The sequence below is a fragment of the Lepus europaeus genome, chromosome 3 (genome assembly GCF_033115175.1).
Source record: "Lepus europaeus isolate LE1 chromosome 3, mLepTim1.pri, whole genome shotgun sequence".
NCBI lineage: Eukaryota > Metazoa > Chordata > Mammalia > Lagomorpha > Leporidae > Lepus > Lepus europaeus.
The window spans coordinates 73,087,534-73,111,027 of NC_084829.1; the positions used below are offsets into that span (position 1 = coordinate 73,087,534).

The 23,494-nt window shown below is 36.9% G+C and overlaps 1 protein-coding gene across 4 annotated transcripts in view; it reads left to right on the plus strand.

The window, feature by feature from the left end:
- Window positions 1-23,494, plus strand: part of MYO6 (myosin VI) — a 175,634-nt gene that overhangs the window by 98,616 nt on the left and 53,524 nt on the right. For all 4 annotated transcript variants that reach the window (XM_062186394.1, XM_062186395.1, XM_062186396.1 and 1 more), the window contains exons 9-16: window positions 1,363-1,460; window positions 1,958-2,122; window positions 3,845-3,925; window positions 7,253-7,433; window positions 14,246-14,390; window positions 16,329-16,486; window positions 19,252-19,343; window positions 22,173-22,245. In XM_062186394.1, coding sequence (XP_062042378.1) covers window positions 1,363-1,460; window positions 1,958-2,122; window positions 3,845-3,925; window positions 7,253-7,433; window positions 14,246-14,390; window positions 16,329-16,486; window positions 19,252-19,343; window positions 22,173-22,245 — 993 coding nt within the window. The remainder of the gene's footprint in view (window positions 1-1,362; window positions 1,461-1,957; window positions 2,123-3,844; window positions 3,926-7,252; window positions 7,434-14,245; window positions 14,391-16,328; window positions 16,487-19,251; window positions 19,344-22,172; window positions 22,246-23,494) is intronic.

Below are 23,494 nucleotides of genomic sequence, written 5' to 3' on the forward strand. Positions count from 1 at the left end.
CACTCCCCAGATGGCCATAATGGCTGGAGCTGTGCCTATCTGAAGCCAGGAACCAGCAGCTTCTTCCCGGTCCTCCACACGGGTGAAGGGGCCCAAGGACTTGGGCCATCTTCTGCTTTCCCAGGCCATAGCAGAGAGCTGAATGGGAAGTGGAGCAGCCAGGACCCGAACCGGCGCCAATATGGGATGCCGGCGCTTCAGGAGGGTGTTAACTCACTGTGCCACAGCGCCGGCCCCAGCTGGAAAATAATCTTTAAAGGGCTTTTGACACTAGTTTAGATTTCTGTTATAAATAGAATAATAGAATTGGACTTTAAGAGGCTTCATAAGAAATATCTAGGTGCTGGCACTGTGGCGCAGCAGGTTAAGAAGTGTCCTGCAGCGCCCATTCAACTCCTGGCTACTGTATACCAGATCCAGCTCTTTGCTAATGGCCTGGGAAAAGTGCTTGGGCCCCTGCACCCACATGGGAGACCTGGAAGAAGTTCCTGGCTCCTGCCTTTAGACAGGTCTAACTCCAGTCCTACGGCCATTAGAGAGTGAACCAGAAGATGGAAGATTCTCTCTCCCTCTTTCTGCAACTCTTCCTCTCAAATAAGAAAAAAAAAAATCTAACAGTGCACATTCTAAAGCCATTTCAGATTGATGAGATAAGATCAACACTAATTTGATGTGTTTATAATTGAGACTGGTGAATGAAATAGACTTGGGTAGCCCTTTTTCAGTTATGGTGTGTGTGTATGTGTGTGTGTGTGAGACAGAGAGAGAAACAGAAACAAACATGTTGCATTTGTTTATTGGGTTAAAAAGTTGTTATTCTGAGAGTTTTAAATCGATAACTATAATCTTTTAATTTGTTAAATTTCATTATATGTGCATATAAGAAATTAAATCTGCAGATTATATTAGTATATACACTATTTTAGAAAAGTAAGTCAAGTAACAGCTTTCTTGCCTGAATTCTGTCACAACAGTTTGCTGTTTTACCTGTTATCAGCATTCCTTGTAGGGCTGATGTACTTCTTAAAACCTTGAAATTTGTAGGGAGTTATTTTTAAGGTTGAATTATAAATTTTGCATCTGTGACTTTTTAAGACTGTCTTTTCCATAATATTTATTATTTCTTTTTTATATATTTTGAGTAATATTATCATCTCCTGCATTTGGTTACTGTCTGAACATAGTAGGTTGTCAATACATATTTGTAGAATTGGATATTAAATATGAATTTCTCCATATCATTTTTCAGAACAGTTTTCCTAGCCACGTATATATTTAACAAATGGAGTCATACTACCATATTTTGTGATTTTTCTCTCATGCTAGTTTTTTGATGGAATATTTTCATTTCCTTCTCAATAGCTAATCCCCTCTTAGAAGCCTTTGGGAATGCAAAGACTGTACGCAATAATAATAGCAGTCGATTTGGAAAATTTGTAGAAATACATTTCAATGAAAAGGTGAGAGTTTCATGATGATATATTTTGGGAGTGTTTGTGAAAAATAAAAGGGTCTTGATAGAGTTGGCACTATTTTTAAGCTTATGGTAAATCCCTTTAAGTTTCTCTGTTACTTTAGATCTGTTCAGTCTGTCAGTAATCTCCTCTCACAATTTATGACACAAATATTAGATTTAAACTTAGCACTGAGTATTACAGTAGTCTTCTTGTGAAACGTTGTAGCACCTGCATTGTGTTGTAGTGCAAAGTCAATTCTGATTACATGGAGCCTCAAAACTCAGAATAATATTGGTAGAGACTTAAGGCAGGTGTTTAAAATGGTGGATGACCTGTATACTCCCAGCTTACATTTCAGTATCTGATTTTTCCCTTTTATTTGATGAATGTTACAACCTCTTTGATAGAGAAAAACTTATTTTATAGTAGTTTGACATTGGCAAGTTACTCTTTAAGACTTAAAGTGCAAAAATATGTTTTCTCTCTATTTTGTCTTTTAGAGTTCTGTTGTTGGAGGATTTGTTTCACATTATCTTCTAGAGAAATCTAGGATCTGTGTTCAAGGCAAAGAGGAAAGGAATTATCATATTTTTTATAGGTTATGTGCTGGTGCTTCTGAAGATATTAGGGAAAAACTTCATTTGAGCTCCCCAGATAATTTTCGGGTAGGTTGGAGGAACAGAATTTTATATAATTTTTGCGAATAAATTGCTTTCAATCCTAAAACTTGATTCAGTATCTAGTTGTATGTGTTTGTAAGATATGTTAAATCAAGCATTGTTGACCTCAGTATTTGTGGGCTTTTATCATCTGTGGATTCAACCAACCACAGACTGAAAATATTTGAAAAATAAATTTGCATATGTATAGATTTTTTTTCTTGTCATTATTATCTAAATAACACAATAGAACCACTATTGATAAAACATTTAAATTGAGTGAGGTATTGTAAGTAATCCAGAGAGGATTTAAAATATGTGAGAGGATATGCATATTTTATATGCAATACTATGTTGTTTTATATACGGGACTTGAACAAAAACAGATTTTGATGTCCTTGGAGACCCTTTAACCCATCCCCCAATGGATACCGAGGGTTGACTGTATGTCATGTTAGAATGACTATTGTACTGAGAAGATCTCTACTGAGGTTTGTTGCTAAGGTTATTATATAGGTTGAGCATCCCTTATCTGAAAATCTGAAATCTGGAGTGCTCTAAAACCTGAATTCTTTTGAATACTGACATGCTCAAAATTTTTAGATTTTGGACTAATTTGAATTTGGGATTTTTAGAGTGAAGATTTGACAACTTAACAGACTCTTAAATCTGAAAAATGTCTTATCTTAAGTATTTCAGGTAGGGGATCCTCAACCTGTTTAAGGAGGTATGTATATAATGGGATAGATAAGCAGATAGATGTTAAGCCTATATTAGTCTAAAATCAGTTAGGAATTTATGATAGCTCTGTAAAACTAACTTTAACATTACTTTTGTATCTGTAAAAAAGTTTGACCACTGAATTAATATTAATAAAGGATATGATTATAATCCTTAATTCAGGTTAACAACAGATATTTATTGCTTGTACATTGGGTGCCAGACATTGTACTAGAATTAAAGATAAATAAGACACAGTACTTATTCCTGAACATCTTAAAATATGATGAGACACAAACACACACAACAGTCTCATGGTATATTAAATAGTAAGAGAGATGTGCATAGAATCCCATGGCATCCTGTCAGTAAATGTGAAAGACATGTTTGAAAATCAGTTAACCAGAAAATTATTATTTCTTAATTATTCAGAATTCAAAATATTACTTGAAGTATTGAACTACACTGTGGTTTTTTATTTTAGACTATGTATGTAGTAGGAAGGTAATTTTCATTAGTAGTTACAGATATTTAAAAACAGATCTTGACATTGAGATATAAAATTTCTGCACTTTAAAAATAGGAAATTATAGTATTGATTTCCTTTATTTAATCTAGGATTTTGGATAGTTTGGTTTGGTAAGTAGGAATTAAATGTAAGAGTATTGATTTTAATTGAGACGGTGAAAATCTTTTTTCTGCTATGGACTGTTTGGATATTTATAACATAATTTGCAGGCCATTCAAAACTATCAACTTAAAAATTAACCTGCTTTGGATGTCTTGAATTTCTAGTCCCTCCTGCAGTTGCCTTGGCAGGGCCAAACCAAATGATTTCGTGGACCTCATACTGCCCATGGGTTGGACAGTCCCCACTCCCCGATTAAATGATACATATGTTTAGACACTCTGTATTGTTAGCACTGCTTGGTAAGCTGTGTTTTGTCCTGTGTTTTTTCCCCTATGAATCATATATATTTAACTATATTTTAAATTTCTTTGTTGTAGTATTTAAACAGAGGCTGCACTAGATACTTTGCTAACAAAGAAACTGACAAACAGATTTTACAGAACCGCAAAAGTCCTGAGGTATGGTAGACTGTGTTTTTAAATTAAAATCTTAAGTGAAAAAAAATCATGCTGAAAAATGTTTTTTATTTTGTAGCCCAAATAAGATTTCTTACATTAAGGCTTACTTTTAAAAACCTCAGTACTCATCCGTCTCTCCCAGTGTGATGCTTCATGTTGCTCTTGGTGCCACAGAAACCAGAGGTCTGGTTCTTCACAGCTGATCCTGAATGCACTACTCTCTTCTTGTTCTTTTCCCTTGTGTAAAGGAAGTCTGTGTGCTAGCATTTTTGAAATTTATTCTCATTTTACCCATTTGTGGTTAAATTTAAAATATGTTTTGTAATTTGTTGTCTACTTCTAGAATGAAGTAAGTCTAGGATGAAGTAAGCTTTGATGTAGAGATGTAGACACTAAGTGGATATTTGTGAAAAGATGTTACTATAGTATTGCATTTCTTTTTAGAACATCATGCTTCTTTGTGAAAAGTTTAGTGTATTTTTGTAAGTTATCCTATTTTGAGAGTAATCAGATATGTTGTTACACTGTGAAGTATTACTTTTAAAATATTAAACCCTTAATCTGAAAAATCTATAACTCAAAAATATAGGTACTAGTTAATATTGCCTTGTAAAAGTTTTTACAAGATTTATATTTAGTATTTAATGGAAGTTTTTAGTATAGTCAGTTTTTCTTGCATTTTTGAGTCAGATGTTTTTGAGTCCTCTAAAATAAATGAATTATGTCTTTAATATATTCATGTAAAAGAATAGAAGGCAAACAAAATGTCCTGTTATTTCAAATTTTAAGCATATGAATCTGCAGTTTATTTTTCTTTAGTTCAGCATTTTATATATTGTAGACATAGATGTCTGAATTATGGATCATAAATTTTATGTTACAGCTATGCTTGTAATTTTAAGAAGCAACATTAGTATTTATTATGATGACTTCTTTTGTCTTTATAAGGTTGTATTATTAGATGCTATCATCAAAATGTTGAGCTGGTATTCTTTCCATTAAGATAATGGAGACATTTGCTAGTGGGACATTGCAGCTGTTACAAAGGGGGAAAAAAGACTATGAATGTGATCTTCTGGCATAGAAAAAAAACTGTGTAGAGAGGAAATACAAATGGAATTTAACCCTCCAAAGTATAGCACATATGCTGCAAAGAGGAAAATGGACTCTAAGTATACTTTATCAAGAATCTTATTCACATTATTGAGAGAGAGAGAAAAAGAGTATGTTTATATAGATGAACAATGAATTAATGTGTTTAAATTACTTTTTCTGTCTTCTTTATCAGGAGGATGAGGTGACCGTTTTGACTAATTAATCCCTTTGCCTATTTCATTTGAGTGTCATTAAGCTGTGTGTAATTTTTAGGAGAATGCAGTATTTTTAGTCTGGCATATAACAAATAATTAAAATTCTGTTTGTTAGTAAAATGGTGCATTCTTGTCTGTGGTGCCATCTATGCCCCAGGCACCATCCTAGGCTCTAGCACATGCTGCCATTGCTGGAAGCCAGGTGACCAGATGGCCCAGCCACTGGTGTCAGCTCCACCCCCACCCTAATGGGATTCACTGCTCCTACTTCCCTACCCCCCAACCCCCACCCTCAGCAAAGGTTTCACAGGACCTGTTAGCAAACACAAGCTCTGTCTTAGGCTCTCTTGCTCTTTCTTACTCTCTTGCCATACTCCCCCACCTGTCGGACTTCCCCACCCAACAGTGAACCCTTTCTCTTACGCCAGTGTTTGGTGTGTTTTGTGGCGGCCTTGTAGTGTTAGAGACAGTTTTAAATGAGGTGAGCATTCAAATGCAAGACTAAAAATTCTGCATGTGTGCGTTCTGTTAATTTTGGCTGCATGTGATTGTTTCATTTGCTTTTAAGAATGAATAGACATTTTCCAGAAATTTCACGTATGCATAACTGAACATTTTAAGAATTTTGTGGAAAAACAATTTCAACTTTTGCTGGAAAACAGTCATTTTTGGAAAGGAGAAAAAAACATCTAGAAGCATCTGTAGTGACAGTGGTTTTTTTCCAAATTGTGTTACTTATTAATTCTAACTTTTTAAAAGATTTATTTATTTATTTGAAAGGCAGAGTTACAGAGTGAGAGAGAAGCTGAGGTAGAGAGAAAGAGGTCTTCCATCCACCGATTCAATCCCTAGATGGCTGCAACAACCAGGCCTGTGGCCAGGCCGAAGCTGGGAGCCAGCTTTATCTGGGTCTCGCACAAGAGTGCAGAGGCCCAAACACTCAGGCCATCTTCCACTGCTTTCTAACCGCATTAGTAGGGAGCTGAATTGGAAGTGGAACAGCTGGAACTCGAACCAGAGCCTCTATGGGATGCTGGCACTGGAGGTGGCCGCTTAACTGGTTAAGCCACAGCCCTGGCCCCTGTAATGCCAATTAATTCTGATATTATGTTGCCTAATGTTTAATTTTCTGGAAGATTTCTAGTTCAGTTTTTCTGTATCCAATTAACTTTATGTTTCTCCTAGTTTCTGCAGGTCTGATTTTCTTTCCATTTTCTGAATTTGTTATAGGTTCTAATGAATGAATACGTAAGATGCAGGTTGTTTTATGAAATAAAGCAACTTTTCTCTTTATTTTTTCTGAAATATTTGAAGTCATTGAATAAATTCTTTAAGCACAATGCTTTCAAATAGACTTTCCTTCATATGTACTTATACAAAAAGATTTTTAAAAAGTTTTGTCCATGAAAATTACAGCAGCCTGTCTACTATTTATTGCTATTTATTATTGGTGCAGTTGATTAACCTTTGGGTTAACTGCCATACTAATTGTCAGTTTTTGTTGTAATTCTTACCTTTTTTGCTTTATTTATTTATAACAAACAAATTAAAAATTATATATTTGTACAGCACATTGATGTACAACGTCATGTTTTGATGGATGTATGCATTTAGAATAATTAACATCTGCATTACTCTCTCAGTTCTTTCTGATCTGTGGATGTTGATTCATTTCAATAATCCCTTCTTTTCCACCCAGTTTATGTCTTTAATATCCTAGCATTGTGGAGATTTATAGTCAGAATTACAGTTTAATTTGAAGACATTTTGGTCCATTGTCTTGAAAACTTTTTTGAGATAATTACAGATTAGTATGTACTTGTAGGAAATAATAAGGAAAGATCCTATGAACACTTTAATCTTGGCATTCAAGTTTTAAATGTTATAATGCTGAAGTCTTTCAATTGACACATTTTATTTTTGCATGCTGTGTAGTGCAGTAATAGACCTGGTGTTGTAGTTTTAGTCTATTTAAATAATACAAAGATTAGTTCATTGACATCTTCTTGTGTTATAGTGTCTCAAGGCAGGTTCTTTAAAAGATCCTCTGTTAGATGACCATGGGGATTTTATTAGAATGTGCACAGCCATGAAAAAAATTGGTTTGGATGATGAAGAAAAGCTTGATCTATTCCGGGTAGTAGCTGGTGTCCTGCACCTTGGAAATATTGATTTTGAGGAAGCTGGCAGCACTTCAGGTTTGTTTGTTTATTTTTTTTCTTTAAAGAATACTAAAATAAAATTTCTGTCATATCTTTGTCATATGATAATTGATTTTGTTTATGTACAAGTTTGTTTTCTGGAAATGTCTTGAATATACTGAGCTATGTGATGAATCTCAAAAACAAGAAAAGCTTAATTATCAGTCATTGTGAGACCAGTTTTGAACAAAACAGTGACATTGACAGGGAGTAAACCTCTCATTTTGAAGGATAAGTAATTCTGACTGACTACCAGGGTCATATTTTGTTACATTTTTCAACTGATATATTTTTCCAAAGTTCACTGGCCAGTGGGTAATGAGGGACAATTATCACAAACTTGTGAGTTAGTCAGACATGGCTAGAACCCAGCTCTCAGTTCTCCAGCTTCATTAATAACCCTGTGCATTACATAACTTCTGCACAGGTTCCAGTTCCATGAAATGGATATGATACTCCTATCTTAATATGTTTATGGTATTTATGATTAATTATGTTTATGATGAAATACATAATACGAGTGGTTGAATAGATTCTCTTTTTGTCTGTTAAGATATCTTTAAATTTTTTGTGCACATTGACCTAAACGTCAATAAGTTAATTAGAGCAGTTTAGTAAATAAAAACCCATATAGTTTGTTACTGAGAAATGGAAATAGATTAGAAGCTTCATTTTTTATCCACATTAAAGAGAATATTTAAATACCTGATGATATCAGCTTTTAGCTCTAATATTTTAGTCTCTGCATAAACAGTTGCACAGGTCTAAATTTGATCCGTGAGTGCAGGGATTGGCAAACTATGTCCTGAGGGTCACATTTGGCTCACTGCCTATATTTGTAAATAAAATGTCATTGGAACACAGCCATACCTGTTCACTTCCATGTTGTCTGTGGCAGCTTTCATGCTGCAGGGGCAGAATGGAATAGTTGAGACAAAGACTAAATGTCCTGCAAAGTCCAACATACTTACTCTCTGGTCCTATAGTGAAAAACAGTGTTGACCCTAACATTAATCCATTATTTTAGAGCCTTACACTGATGATGAGTTTTGAGAAACCTAAAACACAGTACTTAAGAACATAGGTTTTCATATCTGATCCTTGAGGCTTTTTGATACTTGGTTTCATCATTTGTAAAATGAATAATCCATAAAAAATTCCTTTAAAGTGCAGAACCTAACAATAGTACGCATATAGGGGAGGGGCGTGGGAGAAAGGAAAAAAGAACGTTAAAGAAAACATGTCTACTCTGGGCAAGACCCTTCATGTTATGTATTTTATCATAAACATAAGGTGGTAAGAGCATCATCTCTCTTTTACAGAAGTGGAACCTGTGCAGAAGTTAGGTGACTTGCATGGTGATTAATGAAGTTGTAGGCGTGAGAGCTGTGTTCTGCTGATGTCTAATTCAGGAGCTTGAGATGGCTAATTGTCCCTCATTGCTTCCAGGCCACTGAACCCTGTGATCTTTGAGCAAACTAAGGTAGAAAGTCTTCATGTTAAGAAGAGGAATTAATGAATGAAGTATTTTTATGTATGTTCTTTGCTCATAGTAATCACTGTACCATGTTTCATATGAATAAGCAACATAAGCATATAGATTACTCTCAACTTAAAATGAAAAGCATTCAGACAAAATTAGGTGTGTTTTTAGTGTGCATAAAATATTTTATTAGTTTTCTGGATGGACTAGAAAATTTATTTTGAAAATATAATTGAATGTTAGCATGTATTTTATTTGGTCTTTAGTACTGTACAAGGGAGCCTGTGGAAAGTCCTAAATAACATACATAAAAATTAAATTTAGAGGAATTAACTCACACCTTGGTAATGTTAGAAGTGATAGATGGCATTTTCACATATCTTATTATTACCACTGGTAGAGCATGCAGATATACAGAGTAATGTTATATGACCCAATTTGTTGAGGAACACTAAGTCGTCCAAGGGTACATAGCACATATTTGCATTCTGTTATTCCTTTTGTTGATGGGAAAATGAACAGAAAGTAGAAAAAACTGGAATGAGGCTGTAGATCATGAGTATTAATAAACTTTAAATTTTAGGGTGCTGGTGTTGTTGTACAGTGGGTTAACCTGTTGCCTGTGCTGCCGGCATCACATGTGGGCAGAGTTCTGCACCCCTGGCTTTCACCTGGCCCAGCCATGGCCTTTGTGACCATTTGAGGAGTGAACCAGAGGATAGAAGATACCTCCTTCTCCGTCTCCCTATCTCTATCTGCTCTTCTGCCTTTCAATTAAACTGATTAAAAATTTTTAATAGCTAAGATATTTGTTATGGTTATCTTCATCTTTCTTATGGTTTGTCCTATAAATCCAAATGACTTCTTTTTTTTTTTAAAATGAGGTTTTATTTATTTACTTGAGGCAGAGTTACAGAAAGGGAGAAACAGAGAGTCTTTGATCTTCTGGTTCATTCCCCAAATGGCTGCGGCTGCTGGAACTGGGCTGATTCGAAGCCGGGAACCAGGACCTTCTTCTGAGTCTCCCACTTGGGTGCAGGGGCCCAAGCACTTGGGTCACCTTCTACTGATTTCCCAGGCCATCAGCAGGGAGCTGGATTGGAAGTGGAGCAGCTGGAACTCGAACAGGTGCCCGTATAGGATGCCAGTGCTGCAGGCATCTACTACTACTGTCTAACCTACAATGCCACAGTGCCAACTACCAAATGGTTTCTTTTTAATTAAAAGTGTTTTTCCCCCTTTAAAGCTCAATTTTGATAGGTCCTAACAATGTGAAAGAAACTTATATTTTTATAATTATTTTATTGGAAAGTTTATTATCCAATAAATTCTTACATGGCTTTGCCATAAAAATAATTTTTGTGTGATAGAAATGCAGAAAATACCATATCAAAATATGTTATTAAAACAGATTTTTTAAATGTTTGAAAAAGTTCTTTTTTGGAAAGGTAATGGTGTGAGAATTTTGTTATTTTGTAATATTTTGACTTTTTAAGGCTTTAAAAGTAAATTTTATTATCTTACTCTTACATATGATTTGCAGAACTGTGTAAGAAATTCTTCAATATCATAAAAAATTCTTAAATGAGTTAACAAATTACAATCTGTTTTTTGAGTTGTGTAATTTTAAGTAATGTGTTATATAATAAAGCATGCAGCTTTATAGAATCGAGACATGAGGAATAAGCTTATTTTTAATATATTTTCTCTCTTTTTAAAAAAGATTTATCTATTTATTTGAAAGTCAGAGTTAAAGAATGAGAGAGAGAGAGAGAGAGAACGAGCGAGCGAGAGAGCCTTAACCTGCTGGTTTACTCCCCACATGGCTTCAAGGAGCCAGGAGCTTCATCTGGGTCTCCCACATGGGTGGCAGGGCCTGAGCACTTGGGCCATCTTCTACTGCTTTCCCAGGTACATTAGCATGGAACTGGCTTGGAAGTGAAGCAGCTGGGACTTGAACCTGTACTCTGATATAGGATATTGGTGTTGCAGGTGGTAGCTTAACCCACTGTGCCACAAAACTGACCCCTTAATATAAAGTATTTGTGTCTTCATTACTTTTTTATAGTAGTTTTATCAAGATATAATTAACATACCATTCAATCCACCCATTTGAAATGTTCAGTTCAGTAGTACAGTTCAATCTCTTCAGAGTTGGGCTACTATCACCTTTGTTTTCGAACACTTTTCATTTACTCACAAAGAAACCCAACTCATTAGCAGTTAGTTCACATTATCCACTTCCGTGAACCCTAAGTGACCCCTAGTCTTTCTCTATGTAAGCTTGCCTGTTCTGGGTATTTCATATAAAGAGGATCATACAATATGTGGTCTTTTGTGACTGGCTTCTTTGTTGTAGCATAATGTTTTCAAAGTTAATCCATATTACAGCATGTGGTGGCACTTTATTTCTTATTGCTGAACATATTTCATTGTATGGGTAATACTAAATTTATCCGTTTGTTTGTTGATATATATGTAGGTTTGCATTTTTTTTTTTTTAGCTGTTATGAGTCACACTGTTAAGAACATTTGTGTACACATTTTTGTTTGGATGTATATTTTCATTTCTCTTCAGTAATAAATATGTCCATGAGTGGAGTTGCTGAGCTTTATGGTAACTTTTTAACCTTTTGTGCAACTGTCAAACCGTTTCTCAAAATAGTTGTCCCATTTTGTTTTCCCATTAACAGTGCGGGAGAGTTTCAATTTCTCCATTTCCTTACTGACACTATCTATTTGATTACAGATATTATGGTGGGTGTAAAGTGCTACCTAATTGTGGCTTTTATCTCCCTTTTTCCTGATGGCTCATGTTGAGCATCTTTTCATGTGCTTACTGACCATTTGTGCAAATATTTTTTGATAATTCAGATCATTTGCAGTTTATTAATTGGGTTGCCTTATTATTAAGCTATAAGACTTTTATACATTATAGACGTAGATCTCTTATCTGATAAATAATTTGCAAATCTTGTCTCCTATTCTATGGATTGTCTTTTCACTTTTTTGGGTAGTGCTCTTTGTAAATAAAAGTTTTCGATAAAGTCTCGTTTTTTTGTTGTTGTTGCTTGTGCTTTTGGTGCCATGTCTAAGAAATGAGGATTTGCTACAGTGTCATGAAGACTTATACTTATGTTTTCCTGTAAGAGTTGATAATTTTAGCTTTTATATTTTGGTCTTTGACTTAATTTTGAGTTAATTTTTGTGTATGGTATGTGGTAGGGGTCCAAGTTGGTTCCTTTGCATGTGGATATCCAATTGCTCCAGTACTATTTGTTGAAAAAGTTACTCTCTCCTCTCTTAAATACTTTTCAACTTTTTTTTAATCGTGACAAAATTCTCATGATTGCTGTGGCACAGTAGGTTAATCCACCGCCTATGCCACCGGCATCCCATGTGGGCGCCGGTTCTAGTCCCAGCTGCTCCTCTTCAGATCCAGCTCTCTGCTATGGCCTGGAAAAGCAGTAGAAGATGGCCCAAGTCCTTGGGCCCCTGCACCCACATGGGAGACATGGAAGAAGCTCCTGGCTCCTGGCTTCGGATCAGCTCAGTTCTGGCTGTTGCAGCCATTTGGAAAATGAACCAGCGGATAGAAGACCCCTCTCTGTGTCTCTCCCTCTCACTGTCTGTAACTCTACCTCTCGAATAAATAAATTAAAAAATAAGAACAAAAAAAAAAAAGAAAAGAAAAATCCTCATGATTTTCATATACTCTTTATAGATTAGAGGTTAGGCTTGGAAGAAATCATTTATAAATGTTAATCTTTGAAAATATATGTAAGACATTTTTTATTTTAATATTATTTGTCATAGTCAACATAGCTATATATTATTTATATAAATAATAGTTAACCTTGGTTTAGTGCTTACTGTGTACCAGGCACTATTCCAAGCATTGCACGTATTTGACCTTATTGGTCTTCATAACAACCATGTTTAGTCAATACGGTTATTACTACATGTAGTATTTTATGGATGAAGAAACTCAGCACCGAAAGAATGAGTAACTTATTCAAGGTGACATGGCTAGGTCACAGGGCAAGCCGAGCTAGATCAGCCCAGAGACTGTAGCAATGTCTTTTTTCTCTTTTAAAATATTTATATTATTTATTTGAAAGACAGAGTTAGAGAGAGGTAGAGCCAGAGAGGGGGCGGGGAGGGAGAGAGAGAGAGCGAGCTTCCATCTGCTGATTCACTCTTCAGATGGCTGCAGTGGCCAGAGCTAAGCTGATCCGAAGCCAGGAGCCAGGATCTTCTCCCAGGTCTCCCAGGCGGGTGCACTTGGGCCATCTTCTACTGCTTTTTCAAGCCATAGCAGAGAGCTGGATCAGAAGTGGAGCAGCTGGGACTCGAACCAGCACCTGTATGGGATGCTGGTGCTGCAGGCCAGGGCTTTTACTTTCTGTGCCACAGCACCGGCCCTAAAGCAATGTCTTCCTATATAGTACTTTAAAAGTCATTTATAAATAAAAATCCCTAGATATGATGTATAGCTAATAGCAGTTAGCTCTTTTTTTTTTTTTCCAAAGATATATTTAGTTATTTGAAAGGCAGAGCTACAGGGAGGCAGAGGCAGAGGCAGAGAGAGAGAGAGAGTCTTCCAGCCACTGGTTCACTCACCAGATGGCTTCAATGGCTGGAGCTGAGCCGATCTGAAGCCAGGAGCCAGGATGCAGGGGCCCAAGGACTTGGGCCATCGTCCACTGCTTTCCCAGGTCATAGCAGAGAGCTGGATTGGAAGAGGAGCAGCCAGATCTTGAACCTGCGCCCATGTGGAGTGCCAACACTGCAGGTGGCGGCTTTACTCACTACACCACAGTGCCATCCCCTAGAAGTTGGTTATTTATTCCTTCACTCCACCTCCAAGCAACATGAGCACATGCATTTATACACACATACATAGATAGGACTTCCATATCCAAATTGACGTACTAAAGTGCCTTCCAACATTTGCACTAAAATCGCTCTTTTTATGTTGTCTGGAGTTATGAATTTTAATGATAAGACATTATATTTCTCTAGGGATTTAATATAAAGAATTATCCATTATTAATCTGTTTCACTTTCAGAATCATAAAAATATGAAACTGTGGCAGATTAGTATTGATGGGCTGAGAATGTTATAACCTTGGACTGTCTTGAGTGAAGGTCTGCTGTTGATCTTGGCAGTGGATGGTGAGAAAGTGAGGTGATTTAAGAGTTACAGATAAACCTTTTCTGTTCCATAGTTGTATATAAAGGAAGTACAATTCTAGGAAATGAATCTTAAAAATGTGATTTATAGAATGTTTATTAATTTCACATTCAAGTATATTTTCATTAGGTGGTTGTAATCTGAAGAATAAATCTACTCAGTCATTGGAATATTGTGCTGAATTACTGGGTTTGGACCAAGATGATCTTCGTGTAAGTTTAACCACAAGAGTCATGCTAACAACAGCAGGGGGCACCAAAGGAACAGTTATAAAGTAAGTTCCTTAATTTATTACTCTGCAAAAATCTTGCTTTGCAGTTTGCAAAGTCCTGCCTTGCAGTTTAATAGTGAAGAATTATTTTTCTGAAAACACTGAGATTCATAGTTGATCTTCATGCATCATTCCTTCTCTTCGTTATGCTGTAGAACTTGTGCTTGGTGAAAATTGTATGCACATCACTGAGGTAATCTAAATACAAATAAATGGAAATTTGCATTGCTCTTACAGTTGTTCCTTGCAGATATTCTGCATGGCACAAATTTAGAATGTATAAGGTAAGAGAGAAGTTTACTTTTGTACAACTATGAAATTATTAGTTGATTATGCACACCACTATCAGGATGTTGTAGGCAATAGATTATTTTACTTTAAAATGATTTTTCATGCAAATGGTATGCACTCTATAAGTGCAACTCACTTTAGCAAAATACTCACCAAATAGAACTTCTTTAAGATTCTTCATTTAGAGGAAATTGCAAATGATAAGAAAATAAGGACCTGGTCAAGATTTTTTTTTAAAAAAAGGTTTATTTATGTATTGGAAAGGCAGAGTTACAGTGAGGCAGAGGTAGAGAGAGAGACGTTTTCCATCTAGTAGTTCACTCCCCAAATGGGCGCAATGGCCAGCGGTATGCTGATCTGAAGACAGGAGCCAAGAGTTTCTTCCAGGTCTCCCATGTGGGTGCAGGGCCCAAAGAGTTGGGCTGTCTTCTACTGTTTTCCTAGGCCATAGCAGAGAGCTGGATTGGAAGAGGGGCAGCCAGGTGGTCTTAAAACAGTGCCCATGTGGGATGCTGGCAGTGCAGGCAGCGGCTTTACTCGCTACGCCACAGCGCTGACCCTCAAAGCTTTGCTACTTAGAAAATTTGCTACCACTTACAGTTTTGGAAACATTAGCAAGGTATATTTAGCCTGACTACTTGCTAAGTTAATTCAAAATTATTCTTTTGTCAAGAAAAAAATTGTTAAATTCCATAGAGCAATCTCTGGGAGCCCAAAATAGGACCCATAAAAGCCCAGGTGGGTAGGCATCAGGCATCATGTCCTCCATCGCCCCAGCAGAGTGTTTGGAAATTTTCTTTTATGTTAGGCTTTTTTCATCAGTCTATAATTTTGTTGAGGACAGTGACTGTGTGTTTGTGTCTGCAACATTTAATATTATGCCATGCAATTACTTAATATTATATAGTAGAGTTGGAGACTTCATATTTTAAGATGTAAACTTTTTTTAAAAAAAATCATATAAATAACTTACTAAACTTTAAAGTTATCTTCAGTTCAGTTATTCCTTTCACGTTTAAGAAAAATCAAAGGAAAGGGTAAATTAAGATTTAAAAGGTTTTTCAAAGGGCTGGCGCTGTAGCATAGTGTGCAAAGCCTCTGCCTGTAATGCTGGCTTCCCATATGGGCACTGGTTCGATACCTGTCTGCTCCACTTCCTATCCAGCTCCCTCCTAATGTGCCTGGGAAAACAGCAGGGGAAGACCCAAGTGCTTGGGCCCCTGCACCCACATAGGAGACTTAGGAGGAGCTCCTTGCTCCTGACTTTGGTTTGACCCATCTCTGGCCATTGTGGCCATTTGGGAGAGTGAACCAGGAGATGAAAGATCTCTGTCTCTGTCTCTCCCTCTCTCTCTGTAACTCTGCCTCTCAAATAAATAAAATAAATGTTAAAAACAAAAAGATTTTTCAAGCCTAAAATTCTTTTACCCAGGAATATATTCTTGATAATTTAAAAAAAAATTCCTCTAGTTCTTATAGTTTTCTGCTGAGCCTTATTTATCTACACCCATTCATGTATGTCCCCTGGTAATTATTTTGTTCTTCACAATAAATACTCCAGCACGTATTGACTTTGATGTCAGGCATTATTTTTGTTATATATTACCATAAAGAATTTTCCCTGGTATAGTCCGTTTTTGTTTTTAATAGGGTACCCCTGAAAGTGGAACAGGCAAACAATGCTCGAGATGCCTTGGCCAAGACTGTGTACAGCCATCTGTTTGACCATGTAGTAAACAGAGTAAATCAGTGTTTTCCCTTTGAAACATCATCTTATTTTATTGGTGTCCTAGATATTGCTGGTTTTGGTAAGTATAGCTTCTTTTTTGAGTTTATATTTGTTTGATATTTTTACACATATATTAAGATGATTTTTTTGAGGTTTCTACCTTGTTACACCTCATACTTGATATATTTTCAATTACATGCCCATACCTGTGTTTCATAATATGACTTACAGAGGGAGATGATTTTTTTTTTTTTTTGACAGGCAGAGTGGACAGTGAGAGAGAGACAGAGAGAAAGGTCTTCCTTTGCTGTTGGTTCACCCTCCAAAGGCCGCCGCGGCTGGCGCGCTGTGGCGCCAGGTGCTTCTCCTGGTCTCCCATGCGGGTGCAGGGCCCAAGGACTTGGGCCATCGTCCACTGCACTCCCGGGCCATAGCAGAGAGCTGGCCTGGAAGAGGAGCAACTGGGACAGAATCTGGCGCCCCGACCAGGACTAGAACCCAGTGTGCCGGCGCCACAAGGCGGAGGATTAGCCTATTGAGCCGCGGCGCCTGCCCGAAGATGATGTTTTTTAAAAAGAGGGAGCTCATGGGGAGTAGTTTTAGTGGTACCATTACTAAACTTACAACATGTTGATTTAAGCCATTTAATGGAGGATGTGGCGGTCCTCTTAAGTAAATATAGCTGAGGAAAGGGAAATTCATAAATGCTACTAATAAAGATAATAGTCACTAAGTAAATAAGTAACAATAAATATAATCTTTAAAGCCATTGATTAATATGTAGAACTGGCTATAGGTTGACCTAACCTATAGGCTAACTTCATTACCATGTGTCAGAATTCATTAGTGTTAATTTCAAAATATACCTCCTGCTAATTCATTTTCCATCAGATGAATAAAATATCATAAGTGATTGAGAACAACTGTGGAACTGTTCAATCAGAAATAAAATAGGTCATCATCATCCGAGCACTGCTTTGCTCTGAATGATTGTGTTGTAAAAATCTTGAAGTAAAATAGATGGCTTTGTGTTGTGTTTTATTCATGGGGGTGATACCTTCTGGCTGGGAAGGTGTGGAATTACTTGATTATGTCAAGGGAAGATATAGGTGTTTACATCTTGGAAGGGACGCTGTTTTACTATTGATGTGATACATGTTTTAACATTTATCAGAAACCATTGCCTTTCTTCAAAGGTACAGAAACCCCAGTCAGTGACTTAAGATTTCATGATCTTTAGACATTTCTTTCCTGGTCTATACTAGTTTTAGTTTGATTTGTCCACATCCTCGCCAGCATTTGTTACACTCTGTGTTTTGGGTTTTAGCCATTGTGAGAAGGGTGAGGTGATAACCTCATTGTGGTTTTGATTTGCATTTCCCTGATGGCTAGTGCTGTTGAGCATTTTTTAATGTATTTATTGGCCATTTGCATTTCTTTTTTTTTTTTTTTTTTTTTTTGGAGAACTGTCTATTGAAGTCCTTTTCCCATTTCTCCACTGGAACGGATTTTTTGTTGTAGAGTTTTTTTAAAATTGCTGATGCATTTGGGACATTAATCCTTTGTCAGATATGTGGTTTGCAAATCTTTTTTCTCCTTCTGTTGGATGTCTCTTCACTCTGTTGATTGTTTCCTTTGCTGTGTAGAAGCTTCTGAGTTTGCTGTGGTCCCATTTATTTAGTTTTGCTTTTGCTGCCTGTGCTTCGGGGGTCTTGTCTAGGAACTTGTCTCCTACACAGAGTCTTGGAGTGTTTCCCCTACATTTTCTTCCAGCAACTTCATAGTCTCAGGGCTTAAATTTAGATCTTTCATCCATCTTGAGTGATTTTTGTTTATGGTGACAAGTATTGGTCTAATTTCACTCTTCTACATATATGCATCCAGTTTTATTGGCACCTTTTGTTGAAGAGATCATCCCTGTTCCACTGTATGGTCTGAGCTCTTTTGTGAGAAATCAGTTGGCTGTATGTATGTGTATTAATTTCTGGGCTCTCTATTCTGTTCCATTGATCTATGTATTGGTTTTTATGAGAGTACCAAGCTGTTTTAATTACTACAGCTTTGTAGTTTGTTTTGAATTCAGGTATTGTGATGCCTCTAGTTTGATTTTTCTTGTTCAGCATTACTTTGGCTATTCTGGGTCTTTTGTGATTCCATGTGAATTTTAGGATTGCCTTTTCTATTTCTGTAAAGAATGTCATTGATAGTTTTATAGGGATCGGATTGAATCTGTATTGCTTTTGGTAGCGTGGACATTTTAATAATACTGATTCTCCTATCCATGAGTATAGACTTTCTCAATTTTTCTGTGTTCTTGATGATTTCTTTCATCAGTGTTGAAAAAAATAACTTTTGTTGTAGAAATCTGTCATTTCTTTCATTAATTTTATTCCTAAATATTTGAATTTTTTGTGGCTATCAAGAATCAGATTTCTTTCTTGATTTCTCTTTCTGTGAGTTCATCATTAACATTCAGAAAAGCTACTGGTTTTTGTAAGTTTATTTTGTAACCTGAAACTTTACTAAATTGGTTTATCAATTCTAACAACTTTTTGGTGGCATTGTTTAGGTTTTTCCATGTAGAACATCATATCTTCTGCATAATTCAACATCTTCTTTTCCAATTTTGATACCCTTTATTTCTGTCTCCTCTCTAATTGCTCTTGAAACAGGGTATTTTTAATAATTTTAGTGTCTTATAAAATTTAAATATAGAACAATTTTATGTGTTTTTTAAGACCTGACTTTAAATTCATCCCGTGATAACCATAACATTTTATTCTAAGATAAATGTCTGTGAAGTTGATTCAATAATGACTCCTGGTTTGGGTTTTATGTTTTCAGAGTACTTTGAACATAACAGTTTTGAACAGTTTTGCATCAACTATTGCAATGAAAAACTTCAACAATTTTTTAATGAAAGGATTCTAAAGGAGGTAATTGCCATTATAATTTAAATTTAAGATCTGTATTAAGGTATTTTAAATCTCAAAGAGAGACATGCTGCAGTTCTCCTGATTGAGGGGGGAATCAGTGAAGCCAAGCAGATACTAATGGTTCAGCTTAAGCACGGGGCTGATACAAGCTCTGATAGGTGACCCTTCAGAAGTGAGCATCTGCTGTTTCTTACCAGTGTCCAACTAAGCTGGGGGTCCTGCTTGCTTCTTTCTGTGATTCTGCCACTACATGTGAGTTTCTAGTTTCCTTCCTGATCTAGCAACTTCTGCCTTTCTTCCAAGTCTGTTTCTGCCCACTGGCTGCCTGCTTATCTTCTCTCTGTGTGCAGAAGCAAAGCTGCCAAATCAGGATATTCTGTGGAGCGACTGGCCTGGAAAGCATCTGGGTAGTACTCTCCCTTCCATGCTGTTTTGTGGATGCTCAACCGCCTGTGCATGGTTTGCCTTTGGGTGGCCATCATCTGTGGTCCATAAGGGAATTTTCTGCCACTGTTTACAGCAGATAATTATAGGCCTGGCAGTCACAATACCAAGTGTAGGACAGTTATTTTGTAATTCTTTAGTGTGCAGAGTAAATAAAAATAGCTTTGGATCAGTTGATTTGTGATTATGCTTAGTATTTTTTTTTGCCATGAATTCTCCAATATTTTCTACCAATACCATTGACTCTACTTCCTTTCTATCATTTGAGAGATACTTTACTAAATGAATACAGTAGAGTTAAAGGGACCTGAGAGTTCACCTGAACCAGCCCTTTATTTTTGTAGACGACAAAAACGGTTCCCAAAATATTTAAGTAACTTCTGCAAGTCTGAGCACACCCTTCCTGGCCACTGGCCTACAACAGTGTATTTTCTTCATGTTAATACTGCTGTTTTCTAAATTCTGTCCTCTACTATGTCTCAGCTGAAATGTGTAATGCTTTCTTTCCTATCCCCCTCCCATCTATCTTTTAACATTTTTTTTTAAAGATTTATTTTTATTTAATTGAAAGAGTTACAGAGAGAGGTAGAGACAGAAAGAGAGAGGTCTTCTATCCAGTGGTTCACTTCCCAGATGGCCGCAACGGCCGGAGCTGTACTGATCCGAAGCCAGGAGCCAGGAGCTTCTTCCGGGTCTCCCATGTGGATGCAGGGGCCCAAGTACTTGGGCCATCTTCTACTGTTTTTCCAGGCCATAGTAGAGAGCTGGATCTGAAGAGGAGCAGCTGGGACTAGAACTGGCGCTCACATGGGATGCTGGTGCTACAGGCCAGGGCTTTAACCCACTGCGCCACAGTGCCGCCCCCTCTTTTTACATTTTTAAAGTTTTAATTTTTTTGTTATTGTAGAGAGGGATCAAGGGTAGAGAGCTAGAGATAGATGATCCATCTGCTAGTTCATTCCCCAAATGTTTACAACAGCCAGGAGTAGGCCAGACTGAAGCCAGGAGCCTGGAACTTTATCTGGATCTCCCAAATAGGTGGCAGGGACTCAGCCACTTGAGCCATCACTTGCTGCTTCCCAGGGTGAACATTACTAGGAAGCTGGATCAGAAGTAGAGTTAGAACTTAATCTCATGCACTACCATATCGAGATGCAAGCATCCCAAGTGGTGTCTTAACCCAGTGTGCCACAACACCTAACCCTTTTCCATATTTTTATTATGTATTTGTCCTTTTTTGAGTTTATTTATTTATTTATTTGAAAGTCAGAGTTGGAGAGGGAAAATGGCACTGAGAGATATCTTCCATCTGCTGGTTTACTCTCCAGATGTCTACCACAGCCACTGCTGGCCACCACTGGCCAGACCAAAGCCAGGAAACCATGAGCTTCATCCAGGTCTCCCATGTGTGTGGCAGGGACTCAAACACTTGGGCCATCTTCCACTGCTTTTCCCAGGCCATTAGCAGGGAGCTGGATTGGGAGTGGAGCAGGCAGGATATAAACCGGTGCCCAAATGGGATGCCTATGCCACACAAGGAGGCTTTACCTGCTGTGCCACAACACTGGCCTCTATGTCTTTGTCTTTATGGGTTTTCTAGCACACTTGGCTTTTGAACATTTTACCTATATAGTACAGTTAAACCAATTCTGGCAGAAACAAATACGTAAAACAAATACTTCTCAATAAGATAGTTTCACTGGAAATGTTTTATTCAGCCACATTACTGTGTGAGATTTTACGTGCTTGCCTCTCATTTAGTGTACCTTAACCCTTCTCTTCCACACCAACCTAGCAGGAAGCTTTATCTAGAAATAGAAACTGTGCAGAGAGGATACTGTATCTTGATTTATGTTTACTTTTATAATAATCCTTTAAAATAAACATGAATTTCAAACTCATATTGTGTTAAAATGGACAATGCCTTCTAGAATTTCTGAAAACTTTTCTAGTAGATCTCATGTGAGGAAATATTTAAACATAAAAAAAATTAAGACACATTAACTCACATTAACTTAAGTTCATTGCATAGTTCACCATCTATGTTAAAATCCTTTTTTTGAAACTTTTTTAAAAAAAATAAGATACTAGTTTTTACATCTAGGGATTCAACTTTTGATTTATATATTATTCTTCCATATTACATTTATTTTTTCTAAATGACATGTACTTTGTATGTATGATATCACCGTGTAGGTATTATAGCCTGTTTGTATTAATTACTATTTCTGGAAATGTTCTAAATCTGTTCTTTCTTTGGAAAACTGCTGAGGGCTGTGCTTGTTTGTATAAACCTTTATACTCTCATAAGTGTTACGATCCGAAACAGCACAAACTATTGAAGCCATTTTATATTTCACAGTGTTTCCATATTTTCATTCCTAGGAACAAGAACTCTATCAAAAAGAAGGTTTAGGTGTTAATGAAGTGCATTATGTGGATAATCAGGATTGTATAGGTATGCTATTTTTTACTCTGCCTTTGGGAAATATGGGAGATAGTGAATGTATTTACTATGATTTCTCTATGCTGTGTGATTGACATTACCAGTTATGGGATTTGAAACTGATATTTGAGACAGGATTACTTCTCTAATACTGATTTCATGTTATTTTTCCTGCCAAGGCATCAAATTCAGCTTTGTTGAAAGATTTTCGAAAGTCTCTTGTATTTATTGCAGTGGGTATTTTGCTATTCAAACAAATAACACGTGAATCAGTTAAGAGGGAACTCAGTTGTATAGGCAGAAAAAGAGTTTCTCATCTCAAATGAAAAAGTCCCTGTCCAGGCCAGGTTCTAGACAAGGATCATCAAGGTTTAGCTCTGCTATCCTGTGATTTTCTTGTTTGTTTGTTTTTTTTTTTCTCCTCTGTGCCTTGGCAGCATCATCTGGCTAGTTGGAAGTTGACTTTAGAAGTCCCATGGGTCACATCAAATGCTACTGTACAGCAGAATAGAGTCTTTGTTTTCCTCATCTATTTTATCAGTAAAGAAACTTTTCTGTAGACCCCAGATAGCTCTCAGTCTTTCTTTTTTTTTTCCCAGTCCATCTCTAAAATCAACTCTTGGGCAAGCCTCGTTTGAAAATCCAATATGAAAATACAGTCATTAACTCACAGATATTGGCAACATATTTTTGTAATAACAAGAATATTGTAATAGTTCACATTAGAATTTTCAAAGCACCTTCACATTCTACCTGGTCTACTCAGTATTCCCTTAACACATCATGTCCTTTCTCATCTCTGCGCCTTTGATTTTGTGATTTGCTTTCTTGGCTGGAGTTTGCCCCCTTCCATTTATCTCTCTACCCACCTGTGCGTCACTCTGTGTCTGTGGGAACACTCCCATTTATAGCTTTCTTCAGCATGCTACACCTCCTTCACCACCACACTTGCCCAAGAAGCATCATTTTGTGACCAATGACAGTAGAATCTTAATTTCTTTTTTTTTTTTTTTTTTTTTTTTTTTATTTTTGACAGGCAGAGTGGACAGTGAGAGAGAGAGACAGAGAGAAAGGTCTTCCTTTGCCGTTGGTTCACCCTCTAATGGCCGCCGCGGTAGCGCGCTGCGGCCGGCGCACCGCGCTGTTCCGATGGCAGGAGCCAGGTGCTTCTCCTGGTCTCCCATGGGGTGCAGAGCCCAAACACTTGGGCCATCCTCCACTGCACTCCCTGGCCACAGCAGAGAGCTGGCCTGGAAGAGGG